At 40.0% G+C, this 18,422-nt stretch overlaps 1 protein-coding gene across 4 annotated transcripts in view; it reads left to right on the top strand.

Moving 5' to 3' along the window:
- The first annotated feature begins 3,239 nt into the window (after nucleotides 1-3,239).
- PRKAA2 (protein kinase AMP-activated catalytic subunit alpha 2) overlaps nucleotides 3,240-18,422 on the top strand; it is a 92,831-nt gene continuing 77,648 nt past the window's right edge. For 2 of the 4 annotated variants that reach the window (XM_063107107.1, XM_063107106.1), the window contains exon 1: nucleotides 3,464-3,547. Coding sequence is in view for 1 of the 4 variants with exons in the window: in XM_063107105.1 (XP_062963175.1) it covers nucleotides 3,454-3,547 (94 nt within the window). In the remaining 3 variants the exon portion in view is untranslated. Of the gene's footprint in view, nucleotides 3,548-4,244; nucleotides 4,264-18,422 lie in introns of those variants that run through there. The other 2 variants (XM_063107105.1, XM_063107108.1) reach the window with 2 other exon arrangements.

Here is an 18,422-nt window from a genome sequence, read left to right on the forward strand (position 1 = left end):
TAGACAACAAATATTGTAGAGGTATGCTGGATAGTTAATTTATAAAAATTCTATTATTTTCCTGCACTTGGGGATGTTTGTGGTTATTTGTCAGCTTTTAAAAATTTGCAGATAGTTGTTTTTCACTTCAAATAAATATTCATTTTCATACCCCATTTTGTATCTTTTTCCTTAAAGAAGTCCCCCACATTGTATAAACTTCAGATGCCACACAACCTGAATGCCCATAATTTGCTAGGCATTGTTCTGGGAGCTAAGGATACATCAGAAAACAAAATAGAAAAAAAAAAAAACCCAAAACAAAAAAAAAGCCTCTCTGTTTTTGTCAAGCTTACATTCTAGTTGGGAGAGAAAGACAAAACAAAAACATAATAAGCAAGTAAATTAAATAGTATGTTAGAAGGTTAGAGCAATGGAAAAAATTGAGGAGGGTTGGGGATGGAGATTGAAGGGCAGGAATCATGAGTGAGATGAAATTGCAATTTTATAGGGTGGTCAGTGAAGGCCTCATGCAGGTGACTGAGCAATGACTCAAAGGAACCGTTTGTTGATAACACTGATGGAATCTAGTGCGGTGTATTGGTTTAGTGGTACTCCACGAATCTCCTATTCAGGCTCCACTTGAGAATATTTGAAGTAAAATAATCCCGAAGGTCCAGTAGTAGAAAGGTAAAGCAATAACAGTTGAATCAGGGTTAAGAACTGAACAACTGCCTCGGGCACCAGTCCTAGACTGGTACTAAACAACATAGGCACACGAAAACATCATTAGAAAATTTAAAAAATGGGAAATATTGCATTTACTGTACCACCTTTGGGAGTGAAACCCCTAAGGCGCGTGACTCTTAAGCAGATCTAGTCTAATTAACAGTCAGGTTTTCTACTGCTGAATAGGAGGCAGATATGAAACCACATCTGAAGTGTCCAGGGCAACAGAAGGCTGGGTGCTGCCACCAACAGTTGTCCTTTTCCACCCTTTTCATCCACTTAGCATTCAATATTTCATCTAAATAAAAGTTGGAAAAACAACAAAAAACATAAGCTTAAAGGGTACATTATTGGTTCACCCTACAAATAACAAAAATATGAAAACGAGACTATGATTGTGAACATTTTAAACTTCCTTAGAGCAGCATATGTTATTTTTGTATAGGCAGCTGTGATGTAGTGGAAAGACAAGTCAGAACTGGATATGAGTTCTGACTCTGCCAGTTTTCAGTCTTGGGCAAATCAGAAAGGGAAAAACTAAATTTTATCATCTATAAAGCAGGGATAATAAGTTTCTTTTATGGCAATTAAGTGAGATAACTGTGTTTAAATAAACTCCTTAATCAACAAAGTATTGTACACATTTGGCATAATAATAAAGCTACAATGTAGTCCATAGTACCTATGTAAGAATCGTAGTTCGGAAGTATATAATTTAACTTGTAATTATAAACAAATAGTTAAGACAGTGCAAAATGCTTTACAATCTCAATTTATAGTTTGTCTTCATGTAGCTTCAAGAAAGCAATCTAACTTGAAGACTTTTCAACATCTTTCAGTGGACTATCAGAACAAGAGACAGACATATCCTACATCTCAAAAGCAGAATAGGTGTTGCTTTCTTACTCACTTGAATGAATACTGAAGGAGAGACCCTTCAACAAATGAAAGTTCAACATCAAAAATAACTGGCTATTTTCTCAAAATTGCCAGCTAGGTAGAGTGATTCTTAAATGACACTTCTTGTCGGCAAGAAAGATGATCCAAAGAATGAAAAGAAATAGCCTCTGTTCAACAGCTGTGATATCTATCCTTTATAAACTGTGATCACCTCTCATCAGATTATCTTGGTCTTGAAACAAGAATAAATGTACTGTATGTTTGTCATCTGTATATTTAGTACTTCTCAGAAAACAAGTTTTGTTACAACCTCTTCTTTCTGATCAATACATTTCTCTGTTTACATATAAACAGTGTGATAAAAGTCTTCATGTTTGAGGAATGTGACCTTGAAACTCTACTGGCAGCACAATGTTATAAATGTTCTACTAACCCTTAATAACATATCTCCAAACAGCAAATAATCGTATTTTTACTGTTTTGTAAAAATTTTATTTCATTGACAAAGGTTGTATATATTTATTGTATGCAGCATGTTGTTTTGAAACATGTATACACCGTAGAATGGCTAAATCCAGCTAATTATCATATGCATTACTTCACACACATCTTTTTTTGTGATGAGAAGTAAATAATCTTTAGGCACTGGAAGACAGGACCACATTAAAGGATGGGACAACATATAAAGGAAGGAAGTAAAGGAGGGAAAGGAGGAAGGGAGGGATGAGGGAGGAAGAATTACTTCACCAAATTCTCCATCAGTCTTAAGTACTCTGCCTGGCCTCATGATTCCAATTTCCTCTTACCATTTTTCTCCCACGTTTATCTTTATCACACTTATTTTTTCTTTAATTTGTGCCCTTATATTGCTCTTGCTCCTCACAATCCCTCTTTTTCCCTTATGCATTTTACTTTCTACGTGCACTACAATCTCCCTTTACCTCTATTTCCCCACTTCCCTCCTGCGCAGCTCTATCACCCATTATCTCTGTACTATATGTTTATACAAGCATGTGCTAAAATACACACGAGAAAACACTGTGACTGCGACTTATCGGAAAACCGTGTGCAAAATCCGTTAAAAGTGGGAGCTCTAGAGGAGAGGCTGTTGAGGGTGTCTTTCCCCTATACATAGAACACGATGATCGAGAATGATAACAGCAGCAGATGACAGCTGAAGACCACACAGGCTAGGTTCTCTCTGTGTCGTGACCTGTACCAAAGACACTCGGCCACGACTTGAGACACTTCCTTGAGGCTCTCCTCCGACTGCCCTTCGATCAGGGCCCTTCCCCCCGCTCCCACGCCCGGCTTCCCACATGCCCACATTTTATTTTGAGGTGCCCTCGCGCGCACACGTAGGCCTGTTTCTCCTCTTCAAGTTCGACTCCCACCGCTCCGCATTCCCTAGGATCCGTCCCGAACCTCACCCGCACATTTTCACCGCCGCGGGGCTCCTCAGAAAGGGCCCCTCCCGCCCTCGGGTCCCCCGACCCCTCTCTGGCCGCACCTGCTGCCTTCCACCCTCTTTCGCACCCCGCGCACCTGGCTCGGCCCCGCCCTCCGTCCCCCTCGAGCGTCCCCAGCCCCCCGGCCGTCGCCGCCGCGGGCTCAGCCACAGGCGGCCCTGGCGCCTGGGCGCCGCACGCTCCCGTCCTCGGCTCTGCGCTCCCCCACCGGGCCCAGCCGGCCCAGCGCCCCCTCCCGGACCCCGCCGCCCTCCCCCGCGCCCCCGGCGTCCGCGGTCCCCCCCCCCACCGTAAGTCCCGCTGCACTGTGGGTAGGCGGCGGCGGCGGCGGCGGCGCTGAGGGGCCGGCGGCCGAGCGAGGCCGCGCGCGCCGAAGATGGCTGAGAAGCAGAAGCACGACGGGAGGGTGAAGATAGGACACTACGTCCTGGGGGACACGCTGGGCGTCGGCACCTTCGGCAAAGTGAAGAGTTGAGTACGCGCCCGGGGCCGCCGCGCGGGGCTGCCCGGCTCGCGGGAGGCCGGGTCGAGCCGCGGGAGCCGCGGGGGTCGGGCGGCAGGTGGAGCGGCCGCGGCCCGCGCGGGGCTGGGGCCCTGGGAGGACGTGCCTCGCCGGCAGCAGCGCCTGACGCCCGGCAGAGCCCGGGGGGGGGGGTGGGGGGGGGGGGGGTGAGGACGAGTTTGAGGGCGGGGGACGGGCGTCCTGGGTTCCAGGTCCAGCGCGCATCTGCCTTTCGGGTGGTCGGAGGAAGGCACTTCTCTCTTCTCCGGACCTGAGTGTCCTCTTCTGCAAAACTGGCAGATTTGCACTAGACCCATAAGCTGCCTTCTAGCTCTGACACCGGAAGGGTAGGACTGAGGAATAAATAAGTCACGCTAGTGATTGATGATTGAGTTGCCGTTTTGTGCCAGGTGTCCTGTTAGGTGCGTTACGTGTGGATCTCATTTAATCCTTACAGCGACTTTGTCAGGATGTTTTCCTCACCTTAAAGGTGAGAAAATGGGGACCCCTAGAGGTTTAGTAACATGCCCAAGGTCATAGAGAAATTGGCAGAACCAGGATGAGGTCTAAGATGTCCTCCAATTCTGGCCTTGCTGGGAGGTCCCTGCCGTCCCCAGATTCTTTCATGTTCCAGGATTCTCGGTTGGTGGGGCTGTTTGGGAGATGCTCGGGAGCCTAGAGGTGGTGGGTCTTTCTGCTGGGTGTGCGAAGCGCTGAAATGCAGCTGGATTGGGGTAGGGGTTAATTAGAACTGGGAAGTCTGAAGGTTGGTTGGTGTAAGTAAAATTGTTTGAGGAAGGCTTCTAGGATGAAGGAGAGAAAAAGGTTCCTCGGCATTGGAGGATTTGGGTATGAGGAGATCAAAACTGCTAAGGCACGTTCTGCTGAGGTCTGTTTTCTTGGAGATGAGATCCTATTTTGGGTGTAGAAAAACAGGCTGCTTTTGAAATTTTATACTTCTTACTAGTTAAGTAACTATTAAGAAGAACTGGTTAAATATTGAGTTTTCCTTTGTTTTCTTTTTTTGTTAATAAGAGTCACATGGAATTTAATGAACCTATCCTCTCTCCAGAACTAGAGCCAGCTTATTAAAAATATTTGATGGTTGCAAATCCAGAATTATAAATGAAACGCTGGCTTTTTTTTTTTTTTTTCTTTTTCTTGAAAAAATGCTGGGTAGGCAGACTGGAGATTTTATTCTGAGGTGTCCATTTCCTTGTAAAATTCTTATTTTAACCTCAAGTCAAGGCTGTTGAATAGGTAGAAGAGACTCATTGTTCTTTCCTGTGGCAAGGATCAGCTCCTGTTTTCTTCTGTGTATCTAATATCCATTCATTTATTCAAAAAATACCTATTGAGGCTGGTCGGTTAGCTCCCTGGGGAGAGTGTGGTGTTGGTAACACCAAATTTAAGGGTTCGGATCCCCTTACTGGCCAGCTGCCAAAAAAACCCCCAAAACAAAATACTTATCGAGCACTTACAATATGCTAGGCACTGTTGTAGGCAATGGGGATACAGCAAGGCACAAAACCAGAATGTAAGTTCTTTTATGGAACTTACATTCTAGAAGAAGACAAACAATAATCAAAATATATATGTCAAATGTTTGTTTAGTGCTGTAGAGAAAAATGATGAATCAGGGAAGTGAGTATAGAGAGTTTTGTGAGGTTGGCAGTTAATAATATGGTGGCCAAACAAGGCCTCGTAGACAGGTGATATTGGTGTAATGACCTAAAAAGTTTGTAAAATTCTTTGAGGTCCTGTGAGGGCTATGAAGTCCTGGCTTATTTTTGAAAGACCTTATAAGTAGAGTGGGTAGTTAGGAGAATGTGTTTAGAATGAATATAGGAAGATCCACGATTGGATTAAAGCCTGTAATATTACTTGTCATTTAATATCATTACTGAGGACTGTTATTATGATATTATACAGCTACTCAAACAAACAGTGCCTTTGCCATTTGGACATGGACAGTCTCAAAGTTATATAACTTAACGCTATCTCCTTTCACATTGTGTTAAAAAGTTAGTGTTTGTCTTAAAATCTTCTACAGGAGTCTAAATGTAGAGTAGAACACCCATCAGATTAATCAGTCATTGTCAAAGGACAACTTAAATCTCTTTTGTATATACTCTTGAGCTGCTTTTGGGCACTGCCTTCTTCAAATATAAACTAACAGAAGGGACTCTGATTTATGAGAAATCTTTTTCCTGGAGAACCCCATCAATGAGCAACTGATTGGAGGAGTTTTCTTAACACTGCATTAGATCCTCTCCAAATGACACTGTGGTTTCCCATCTAAGATTAGAATCAGTACAATTGTTTATTCGATAAGAATTATTGAAATTGCTACAATATAAAGTTACTCATTTAATTCTTCAAGGGACAAGTAAAAAAAAAGCTCATGTGTTTTAAAAAACAGCTTTATTGAGGTATATTTTATGCATCATAAAATTCACCCATTCTAAGTGTACAAGTCAATGATTTTTAGTAACTTTACCAAGTGCTGTAACCATCACTACAGATCAGTTTTAGAACATTTTCGAACACTGAAATAAGTTCCCTTATACAGGTTTACATTTAATCCCATTCCTGCCCTCAACCCCAGGAAACCACTAATTTATTTTCTGTCCATATAGATTTGCTTTTTCTGGATACTTCTTATACATAGGGTCATTCATTATGGACTCTCTCAACATCTAGCATCTTTAACAATGTTTTTGAGGTTCTTATATGACATAGTTATTTTCTTTTTATTTCGGAATAATATTCCATTGCATGAATATGCCACCAGTTGATGGACACTGTTTTAAGTTTTAGGCTATTATAAATAATGCTAGCATGCATATTTGCATGCAGGTCTTTTTGTAAACATATGTTTTTGTATCTCTTGTGTAGATACCTAGGTGTAGAATTGCTAGGTCGTATCATAGTTTTACGTTTAACTTTTTGAGAAAATGCCAAACTGTTTTTCAAAATGATTGCACCATTTTACAGTCTCACTGACAAAAAATGATAGTTCCTTTTTCTCCACATCTTTGTTAACATTTGTTATTGTCTGTCTGATTTATTATAGCCATTCCATGGATGTGAAATGGTATTTCATTGAGTCTTTAATTTTGCATTTGGCTCATGAAATTGAACAACTTTATATGTACTTATTAGTCTTTCACGTATCTTCTTTGACTAAATGTCTGTTTGTATCTTTTGCTTATGGTGTGATTGGATTATTTGTCATTTTGTTAATGTTGTCTTTTGGAGTATAAAAGTTTTGAAAAAAAAATAGCAGTTTTGAATTTTTATGAAGTTCATTTTATTGATTTTTTTTCTTCATGGTCCATGCTTTTATATTTTCTTGTAAACATTTTATTGTTTTAGCTCTGTTTTTAAATCAATGACCCATTTTGAGTTAATTCTCTTGTATGGTATGAAATGAGGTACTAAGGTCAACATTTTGCATGTGGTTATCCATTTGTCTCAGCACCTTTTATTGAAAGCATGTGCACTTTTAATTGTTACATATTTAAACTTCGTAAAATTAATTTCTACTAAAAAACTTAACAAGATGACTTAATTTTATATGGCTATAAAAACATGGAAACGGAAGAGTGAAGAGCATTTTATGTGCCTTCTCTCTTAACTGTTATGCTAATTATAGATTTTTAAAACTTAAATTAAATTGTTGGTGTATCAGTTCATGAACCAAAGTTAGGTACAATAAACAAAATTCAAAATGGCATAGTTTTCATTTAATAGTGCTAGTTTAAGGGCATTCTTTAAAAAGTATGTGGAAATCCTTCTATTTGTTGATAAACAATTAAAACCTTATTTAAAATGTTCTAAATTGGATTTACTCCTTTTTTAGTCTATCATAGAGTTAGATTACTAAGGGAGTGCTTATGGAAACATTACATGGGTTGACAGAGTTTAAAAGTAATGCTTTTTATCTACTTAAAATTTTTCTGTATATTGATTGTTTAGGTTCTCACTTTCTGGGTAGGGGAGACCTGCTCTTTGAGAGGTCTTGTAATTAAACTTGTTCACTTCTTATCTAATTTATGTAAAGGTGATAGAAATTCTAGAAGAATAGATCTATTATTTGTGGTATACAAAGACTGGTTGAAGAAAAAATTGTATTTATAACATAATGCCAATTGTCTATGTAAAAAGAAGGCTGTAGTTTCAAAGTTAGGACTGATAGATGTGGTTTGTGAAATAATTATTTTTCTTTTTTTTAATTTTTATTTTTATTTTTATTTTTATTTTTATTTTTTTTATTTTTATTTTTTATTTTATTTATTTATTTTTTATTTTTTTAAAAATTTTATTTTGTCGATATACATTGTAGCTGATTATTGCTTCCCATCACCAAAACCTCCCTCCCTTCTCCCTCCCCCCTCCCCCCCCCCTGACAATGTCCTTTCTGTTTGCTTGTTGTATCAACTTCAAATAATTGTGGTTGTTATATCTTCTTCCCCCCCCCCGGTTTGTGTGTGTGTGTGTATGTGTGTGTGTGAATTTATATATTAATTTTTAGCTCCCTCCAATAAGTGAGAACATGTGGTATTTCTCTTTCTGTGCCTGACTTGTTTCACTTAATATAATTCTCTCAAGGTCCATCCATGTTGTTGCAAATGGCAGTATTTCATTCGTTTTTATAGCTGAGTAGTATTCCATTGTGTAGATGTACCACATTTTCCGTATCCACTCATCTGATGATGGGCATTTGGGCTGGTTCCAACTCTTGGCTATTGTAAAGAGTGCTGCGATGAACATTGGGGAACAGGTATACCTTCGACTTGATGATTTCCATTCCTCTGGGTATATTCCCAACAGTGGGATGGCTGGGTCGTATGGTAGATCTATTTGCAATTGTTTAAGGAACCTCCATACCATTTTCCATAGAGGCTGCACCATTTTGCAGTCCCACCAACAATGTATGAGAGTTCCTTTTTCTCCGCAGCCTCGCCAGCATTTATCGTTCAGAGTCTTTTGGATTTTAGCCATCCTAACTGGGGTTAGATGGTATCTCAATGTGGTTTTGATTTGCATTTCCCGGATGCTGAGTGATGTTGAGCATTTTTTCATATGTCTGTTGGCCATTTGGATATCTTCCTTAGAGAAATGTCTACTTAGCTCTTTTGCCCATTTTTTAATTGGGTTGCTTGTTTTCTTCTTGTAAAGTTGTTTGAGTTCCTTATATATTCTGGATATTAATCCTTTGTCAGATGTATATTTTGCAAATATTTTCTCCCACTCTGTTGGTTGTCTTTTAACTCTTTTAATTGTTTCTTTTGCTGTGCAGAAGCTTTTTAGTTTGATATAATCCCATTTGTTTATTTTTCCTTTGGTTGCCCGTGCTTTTGGGGTCGTATTCATGAAGTCTGTGCCCAGTCCTATTTCCTGAAGTGTTTCTCCTATGTTTTCGTTAAGAAGTTTTATTGTCTCAGGGTGTATATTTAAATCCTTAATCCATTTTGAGTTGATTTTAGTATACGGTGAGAGGTATGGATCTAGTTTCATTCTCCTGCATATCGATATCCAGTTATCCCAGCACCACTTGCTGAAGAGGCAGTCCCTTCCCCAGTGAATAGGCTTGGTGCCTTTGTCAAAGATCAGATGGCAGTAAGTGTGTGGGTTGATTTCTGGATTCTCTATTCTATTCCATTGGTCAGTGTGTCTGTTTTTATGCCAGTACCATACTGTTTTGGTTATTATAGCTTTGTAGTATAGCTTAAAGTCAGGTAGTGTTATGCCTCCAGCTTTACTTTTTTTGCTGAGCATTGCTTTGGCTATTCGTGGTCTTTTATTGTTCCATAGAAATGTCTGAATAGTTTTTTCCATTTCTGAGAAAAATGTCTTTGGAATTTTGATGGGGATTGCATTGAATTTGTATATCACTTTGGGTAGTATGGACATTTTCACTATGTTGATTCTTCCAATCCAAGAGCATGGAATATCTTTCCATCTTCTTGTATCCTCTCTAATTTCTCTCAGCAGTGGTTTGTAGTTCTCATTATAGAGATTTTTCACCTCCTTGGTTAACTCAATTCCTAAGTATTTTATTTTTTTGGTGGCTATTGTAAATGGGCAGGCTTTCTTGATTTCTCCTTCTGCATGTTCACTATTGGAGAAAAGAAATGCTACTGATTTTTGTGTGTTGATTTTGTATCCTGCTACTGTGCTGAAATCATTTATCAATTCCAACAGTTTTTTTGTAGAGGTTTTAGGCTGTCCGATATATAGGATCATGTCATCTGCAAACAGGGACAGTTTGACTTCATCTTTTCCAATCTGGATGCCCTTTATTTCCTTCTCTTCTCTGATTGCTCTGGCTAGTACTTCCAACACTATGTTGAATAGAAGTGGTGAGAGTGGGCATCCTTGTCTAGTGCCTGTTCTTAAAGGAAAAGCTTTCAGCTTTTCCCCATTCAGGATGATATTGGCAGTGGGTTTGTCATATATGGCTTTAATTATGTTGAGATACTTTCCCTCTATACCTAACTTATAGAGGGTCTTTGTCATGAATGAGTGCTGAACTTTATCAAATGCTTTTTCAGCATCTATAGAGATGATCATATGGTCCTTGTGTTTGAGTTTATTAATATGGTGTATCACATTTATTGATTTGCGTATGTTGAACCAACCTTGCATCCCTGGGATGAATCCCACTTGATCGTGATGAATAATTTTTTGTATGTGTTGCTGTATTCTGTTTGCTAGTATTTTAGTGAGGATTTTTGCATCTATATTCATCAAGGATATCGGCCTGTAGTTTTCTTTTTTGGTTATATCTTTACCTGGTTTTGGTATCAGGATGATGTTTGCTTCATAGAATGAGTTTGGGAGATTTGCGTCCGTTTCAATCTTTTGGAATAGTTTGTAAAGAATCGGTGTCAATTCCTCTTTGAATGTTTGGTAAAATTCTGCTGTGAATCCATCTGGTCCTGGGCTTTTCTTTGTTGGGAGCCTTCTGATAACAGCTTCAATCTCCTTTATTGTTATTGGTCTGTTCAAATTTTCTACGTCTTCACGGTTCAGTTTTGGGAGCTTGTGTGTGTCCAGAAATTTATCCATTTCCTCCAGATTTTCAAATTTGTTGGCGTATAGTTGTTTATAGTAGTCTCGAATGATTCCTTGTATTTCAGATGAATCAGTTGTAATATCGCCTTTTTCATTTCTAATTTTTGTTATTTGAGTCTTCTCTCTTCTTTTTTTTTGTTAGCCATGCTAATGGTTTGTCAATTTTATTTATCTTTTCAAAAAACCAACTTTTTGATTCGTTGATCTTTTGAATTGTTTTTTGGTTTTCAATTTCATTCAGTTCTGCTCTGATCTTAATGATTTCTTTCCGTCTGCTAACTTTAGGATTGGATTGTTCTTGTTTTTCTAGTTCTTTAAGGTGAAGTGTTAGGTTGTTCACTTGCCATCTTTCCATTCTTCTGAAGTGAGCATTTAATGCAATAAATTTTCCCCTCAATACTGCTTTTGCAGTATCCCACAGGTTTTGGTATGATGTATCATTGTTTTCATTAGTTTCAATAAACTTTTTGATTTCCTGCTTGATTTCTTCTTGGACCCATATGTCATTAAGTAGAATGCTGTTTAATTTCCATGTGTTTGTATAGTTTCCAAAGTTTTGTTTGTTATTAATTTCTAGTTTTAATCCATTGTGGTCTGAGAAGATACATGGGATAATTCCAATTTTTTTGAATTTATTGAGACTTGATTTGTGACCTAATATGTGATCTATCCTGGAGAATGATCCATGTGCTGATGAGAAGAATGAATATTCTGAGGTTGTTGGGTGGAATGTTCTGTAGATATCTGCCAATTCCAATTGGTCTAGAGTCTTGTTTAGATCTTGTGTTTCTCTACTGATTCTTTGCCTAGATGATCTGTCTAATATTGACAGTGGAGTGTTCAGGTCCCCTGCTATTATGGTATTAGTGTCTATTTCCTTCTTTAGGTCTAATAGAGTTTGTTTTATAAATCTGGCTGCTCCAACATTGGGTGCGTACATATTTATGATTGTTATGTCTTCTTGATGGATCAGTCCTTTTATCATTAAGTAGTGTCCCTCATTGTCTCTTTTTATGGTTTTTAGTTTAAAGTCTATTTTGTCAGATATAAGAATAGCCACTCCAGCTCGTTTTTCTTTTCTGTTTGCATGGTAAATCTTTTTCCATCCTTTCACTCTTAGTCTGTGTGAATCTTTATGGGTGAGGTGGGTCTCTTGTAGGCAGCATATAGTTGGGTCCTGCTTTTTGATCCAGTCAGCCAGTCTGTGTCTTTTAATTGGGGAATTTAAGCCTTTAACATTAAGAGTTGTTATTGAAAGGTGTTGATTTATTCCTAGCATTTTATTGGTTGTTTGGTTGTCTTAGGTGTCTTTTGTTCCTTGCTTTCTGATTTACTGTTTGGTTTCTTTGTTTGTTGGTTCCTTAGGTTGTAGATAGTGTTTTTGTTAGCTTGTTTTCTCTTCATGAATGCCATTTTTATTGTACTAGCGGGTTTAGATTTTTCTTAGGTTTTTATGGCAGTGGTAGTTATTTTTCAGGAACCAAACCCAGTACTCCCTTGAGGATTTCTTGTAAGGGTGGTCTTGTGGTAGTGAACTCCCACAGTTTTTGTTTGTCTGAGAAATATACTATTTGCCCCTCATTTCGGAAGGATAGCCTTGCAGGGTAGAGTATTCTTGGCTGGCAATCTTTGTCTTTTAGTATTTTGAAAATATCATCCCATTCCTTTCTAGCTTTTAGGGTTTGTGATGAAAAGTCTGATGTTAACCTGATTGGTGCTCCCTTATAGGTGATTTGACGCTTCTCTCTTGCAGCTTTTAAGATTCTCTCTTTGTCTCTGAGTTTTGCCAATTTGACTATGACATGTCTTGGAGAAGGCCTTTTTGGGTTGAATACATTTGGAGATCGTTGAGCTTCCTGGATCTGAAGATCTGTGATTTTTCCTATACCTGGGAAGTTTTCTGCCACTATTTTGTAGAATATGTTTTCAATGGATTCTCCATTTTCCTCCCCTTCTGGAATACCCATGACTCGGATATTTGAGCGCTTGAGGTTGTCTGATATCTCTCTCAGATTTTCTTCCATGTCCTTGATTCTTTTTTCTTTCTTTTTGTCTGCTTGTGTTATTTCAAACAGCCCATCTTCAAGTTCAGAGGTTCTCTCTTCAACTTCGACAAGCCTGCTGGTTAAACTCTCCGTTGTGTTTTTTATTTCGCTGAATAACTTCTTCAGTTCAGCAAGTTCTGCTACATTTTTTTTCAGGACATTGATTTCCTTGTATATTTCCTCTTTCAGATCCTGTATACTTTTCCTCATTTCATCATGATGTCTAGCTGAGTTTTCTTGTATCTCATTCAGTTTCCTTAGAATTATCACTCGAAATTCCTTGTCAGTTATTTCAAGGGCTTCTTGTTCTATAGGATCTAGAGTATGAGATTTATTAACTTTTGGTGGTGTACTTTCTTGATTTTTTGTATTTCTGGTGTCTTTTTTTTGGTGTTTATTCATTGTGGCAGGGGGTTTCACAGTCCACCGGTTTGAGACTAATGACTAACTAGGATGTTGCTGTGGTTGCCAATTTGGTATGGCTCCCGCCGTGACTGCTCAGTTGGCCTCTAGTGTCTTGTGTGTGTGGTTGCCTCGGGTCTTGGGCTTCTCCGGGGATCCACCTTTCTGGTCAGCTTGTACTCTGCTGGGCTGGTGGATCACGCACCACAGGGTGTGTGATCTCTGTTGAGCTTTCACTTTCTGTACAGGACTTCTCGCCGTTCCGTGTGCTCTGGCCCAGGCTGTTAGATCGTGCAGTGGCGACCCCACCGGGTGTGTGGTTTCTGTCGAGTCTCCGCCTCCCTGGCCGCACGTCTCCCCCCTCTGTGCACACTGTGCTGGGCTGGGGTGTGTCTTCTGCACCCCTCGTCTATCAGCTGGGCCTTCAAGACCCTGCTCAGCACCGCCTCGCCCAGGAAGTCTACCAGGTTTCTGCTAGGCACAGACGACCGGTCTCTCTGGGTGCCTTTGTAGCACTGTGTAGATCTTTCTCGGGTCTTGTTCACCTTTGTATCCCCCCGGTATAAACCGAGTCTAGTGCCCGCCTGCAGCCTGCTCTCCGGCAGGTTCTAGCGGACCTGGGAACTCTCCTACCACACTATTCCCAACCAGAAATTCGTTAGGCTTTTTTCCAAACTGGTGGTCGCAGAGATGGTATCTGCCTCCCAGTAACAGGAAGTTTACCGGGCCGGAGTCCAGGGTGTGGTGGAGTGACAGTCGGCCCGCCCGTATTTCCTAGCCCTCCCAACACTGGTCGGGACGCCCCACACCCCCAGCCCCGCCAGAGAACCGCGGAGGGAGTGGGAGAGGAGGCTGGCCCGCAGGGTCCGGAAAGCCCTGCACCAGGCCAAGCAAATGGGCTCAGTGATGGCCGATCAGGGCGGAGCTGCCCGCACCTGGGAAAATGGAGGCAGCACTGGGGCAGTGAGTGGCCTGGTGGTGCAGGCGGGAGCCGGGTGGGCAACCACCCCCCGAACAGAGCTGTGCCAGGGATCACTCACAGTGCTGTGCCAGGTCGGGCGCTCGCTCTGTCTCTGGTTTGTTGCCTTCCGTGTTCTCGGCGCTGCCGCCTCAGGCTGTTCAGTCGCGGCGCCGCTCGGGCGCTCCCAGGAATCTTCTTTAATGCCGGCCTGAAACCTCGAATCCTGAATAGGGCAGCTGGCCGCCTTCAGTGCGGCCCCAGCCTCCGGGATCCTGGCTGCATCCACAGCAGCCCTGGCGCCGTGTTCCCTGTTTCAAGACTCGCTTTTGCAGCTAAGAATCAGTTCTTTTCCTGCTCCACACTTCAAAGCTGTTGCCGGTAAATGAGGCAGCCTCTCCTGCCGGGGGCAAAGTGGCGTTGAGCCCCCACGACCGGCCAGCAGCAGCAGTCCTCCCTTAAGAGATGGCCAGAGGAAGGTCCACAAGTTTCCCGGCTGCCTGAGGCCCAGTGGCCACCTTTTCCACCTCAGCTACTCCGCGCCAGCCGCCGCAGCCGCCGCCATCTTGAAACCAGATTGAAATAATTATTTTTCATTGGAATTGTTTACCAAGGGGTACTCAGCAACTCAGCCTCTTTCTAGCTAGCAAAGTCTCATTGAGGAAATTACCTTTTTTGTTTTTCACAGTCATGAGCTGCATAATGACATTTTGGTCAATGACAGACTGCATATAAGACTGTGGCCCCGTAAGATTATAATAGAGCTGAAAAATTCTTATGGCCTAGAGACATAGTGGCCATCGTAACATCGTAGAACAATTAAATTGGTCTCATAGGAGCAATAGGCTATACCATATAGCCTAGGTGTGTAGTAGGCTGTGCCATCTAGGTTTGTGTAAGTACACTCTACGATGTTGTCACAACAATGAAATTTCCTAATGAGGTGTTTCTCAGAACGTATGTATCCCTGACATTAAGAGACTAACTGTATTTATGTGAATGGTCCAGACTTGGCTCTCAAGAAATTAAGAAATTAAGTAAATGTTTTACTAATTCCTCTTTTATTTTTTGAGATAACAGGAAGGAAAAGCACATGGAAAATTTAAATTTTCTTTAACAAGCAGTGTTACCATTTTTTAAAAATCTGAAAACCAAGTCCTAAATGATAAACTTAATTTTGGACAACTATCTGGTCAATTGTTGGAACTAAGAGTTATGCCTGTGGTGTTTTGGTTCCTTGCTAGGTTTTGTTTTTGACTCCCAAGCTCGTATAAAGACCCTGAACAATTTAACCTCTCTGGGCCTTGTTTTCTTCCTCTCCTAAAGGATAACAGTAGAACACCTAATCTGTTAGGTCTTTTACAACTTTATCATTAAATTGATTTTTGAAAGATTTAATTCCAAAAAATGGGTATATTTAATTGTTCATACTGGTTTAATGGAAATTTGAATTACTAAATACTGGAGCTGTAATGTAGATGTGTAGTGTAGAATGGAAGAAAAGGGAAATACATTTGTAACATTTAGTGATAAAAACTACAACTTGGTTAAATTTTTACATATTCTAATCACTGCACTATATATGCGCTTAATTTTATTTATTCCCCAGAGTAATCCTCTGAGTTTGGATTATTATCTCCATTGGTAGATAATATTGGTATTATCTCCATTTTACAGGTAAAGAAATTGAGAATCTTTAAGTAACTTGTTACTTTAAGTAACTTGCTCAAGGTCACATTGCTAGTGAGTGTCAGAACTAACAGTCAAATTCAGGGTTCTCCGAGTCCAAAGTCTGTGCTATGTGGAATATAAAGTCAAAATGCCTAGTATGTTATCGTGTGAGTTTCAAATCTACAAGGATATAATTTTGTATGTCTGGGGATATTTATAAAGAATTGAGAAAATAAGATTTAAATGTCTTTATTTTAGTCCACATTTAGAGGTAATAAAAGTTTTTTGAAACTGTATATGGATGATTAAAATTTATATTTTCATGTTCCCAGTGCTTACTTGTACGTGTCAATCCATTCCATTTCTTATGAAGGTGCTGAATTCTGACAGTTTTAAATCAAACTTTTTAGAAATGCCAGGTATTTGAGTTTGTTTTCTTATGTGAGAGTAGCTGTGACTAAAGATCAGCAGTCATCTATAGTAACCAGACTAAAGAGAACTTGTAAAAATGATGTCCTAGAATGAACACAGGTTTAGGAAGGCATTAGCTCTGGATTTTAATAACATTTCCACTACTAGTTATATGACCTTTGGGAAAACCATTTCTGAGCCTCTGTTTCCTCCTCTGTCAAGTGGGAATAATAGTCAGCCTATATGCCTTCTAGAATATTTATGAAGATCAAATGAGTTGAGGTACATAAAATAGCTTTGAAAAAGATAAAGTGACATACAAATAGATGACATTGTTGTAGAGAGGACAAGATGCATGGCTATTGTGGGTAAATTCTGAACCCTGTGTTGAAGTATTAATAAGTGCTTGCTGTGTTTAGAAATACTGTCAATTCTGATATCAGGACTGAGACTAAGTTGTAATAATCTGCCCCTATTTTTTGGCTGCCTGTATTGAAGAAAGTTCTTAATGACTACTTTTTTGTGCTATATGATACTTAATTATTAGTGTTTATATTAAAATACAATGTCCATTTTGGCTAAGTAATATAATTGGTTTTTTCACAAATACAGAAAATGAATAAAGTTAGAATGAATTGGAAATGATGTCAGAGGTAGGGTCCGGGGGGCCCGGTAATCAGCCTCAACCTCCCAGTCCTTTTACCGGGTTCTTGACTCTGCCACAGGAAAGAATTCAAGGACAGAGTCACAGTAGACAGAACAAGTTTAATATAATAGATAAAAAAATACAGGTTCAACACAGAGAGTGCAGCGCAGCACGCTCCAGAGATTGAGCAGGGCCCACACCAAGTTTAACATAAAAGGAAAATTCAGTACACACATCAAGTCTAACAGAAAAGCAAGAAGAACATAAAGTTCAGTACAAAGTTCAGGCTGGCTCAAGAGAGTGAGCAGCACTTGATTTGTTTTGTTTGTTTTTGTCTTTTTTGTGACCAGCACTCAGCCAGTGAGTGCACCGGCGTTCCTTTATAGGATCCGAACCCGCGGCGGGAGCGTCGCTGCGCTCCCAGCGCCGCACTCTCCCGAGTGCACCACGGCTCGGCCCAGCACTTGATTTGAAAGTAGGTTTGATACAAAGTAAAGTATACACACCTCACCCAGCAAAGTATGGGTTGCTTCCAGAAAGTGAGCAACAACCCTGCCTTCAGGGGGGATTCAGCTTTTATAGTTTCTCCATCTAATGAATATTCAATTAAGGGAGTGGCTCCCAGTTATGTGCACCAGTCATATTCAAGAATGTTCTGTGCTCTTTATTGAGCATGCCCAGCCACTGGATTGCATAAGCCAGCCCCTCATGGTGTCATTTTCCCATGTTGGTAATAGAAATAGGTCTATCTGGCAACAGTAACTTTCCCCCAGGGGAGAGCTCAGGGGAGGAGGCCTGAGACCTCAGGGAGTGGCTGGAAACCCAGAGGCGTGTCCTGAAACCCGAGCCCAGGGAAATTGAGCAACTCCTGTGTTGGAAATACTAGTGAAATAAAAGTGAACGTTCATACAGCTTAGTAGCTAAATTGATTTTACCTTTGAAATTATGCAATTCTAAAAAAGTATTAAATAATTGTTCCAAATAATGAAACTATATTTCTTCTCAAACACTAGATTAGTGATTGAGTCAAAATTAGTTCAGTTTTATCTCTCAAGTAATGAGGTAAACTCTCAAGTAATGAGGTAAATGAAGAATGTGCTATTTAGATTTCTTTTTTCTGATTTATATGCCATTCATATGATTTGATATAGGTAGTTTTGCCCTTAATTTGAGAATGTATTTTGCTCATTTTGTGTATTCACCTGATTGACTTTCAAAAGGTATTTTCCAATAGAAAGCAATGTTATAAATGGCAGATAGGTCCAGGGAAAGTCCACAAAGGCAACATAATATAGTATATAGATACTCTCTATAGTATAGAGAATGCTGGACTTGGAAGACCTGGTGTGGAACCTTTGTTCTGTCATAAGCCAGCTTGCCTGATCTATAGAATAAGGAAGTTAACACCATATGTTCTCTTACACTGTTGTGAGAAGTACAAGAGAAAACATATAAGTGTAAAGGTACTCAAGTCCTATTATGTACTTAAATCCATAGTTAGTTGAACCAGAAATTTATTTGACAAGGGGTAGAAAGAATTTACTATCTCTTGTCTTGTTTTTCCCAGGTTGTCTTTTTTTTTTTTTTTTTTTTTTTTGCAACTGAATATGTTCAGAAACTTCTAATT

The sequence above is a fragment of the Cynocephalus volans genome, chromosome 8, assembly GCF_027409185.1.
Source record: "Cynocephalus volans isolate mCynVol1 chromosome 8, mCynVol1.pri, whole genome shotgun sequence".
Lineage (NCBI taxonomy): Eukaryota > Metazoa > Chordata > Mammalia > Dermoptera > Cynocephalidae > Cynocephalus > Cynocephalus volans.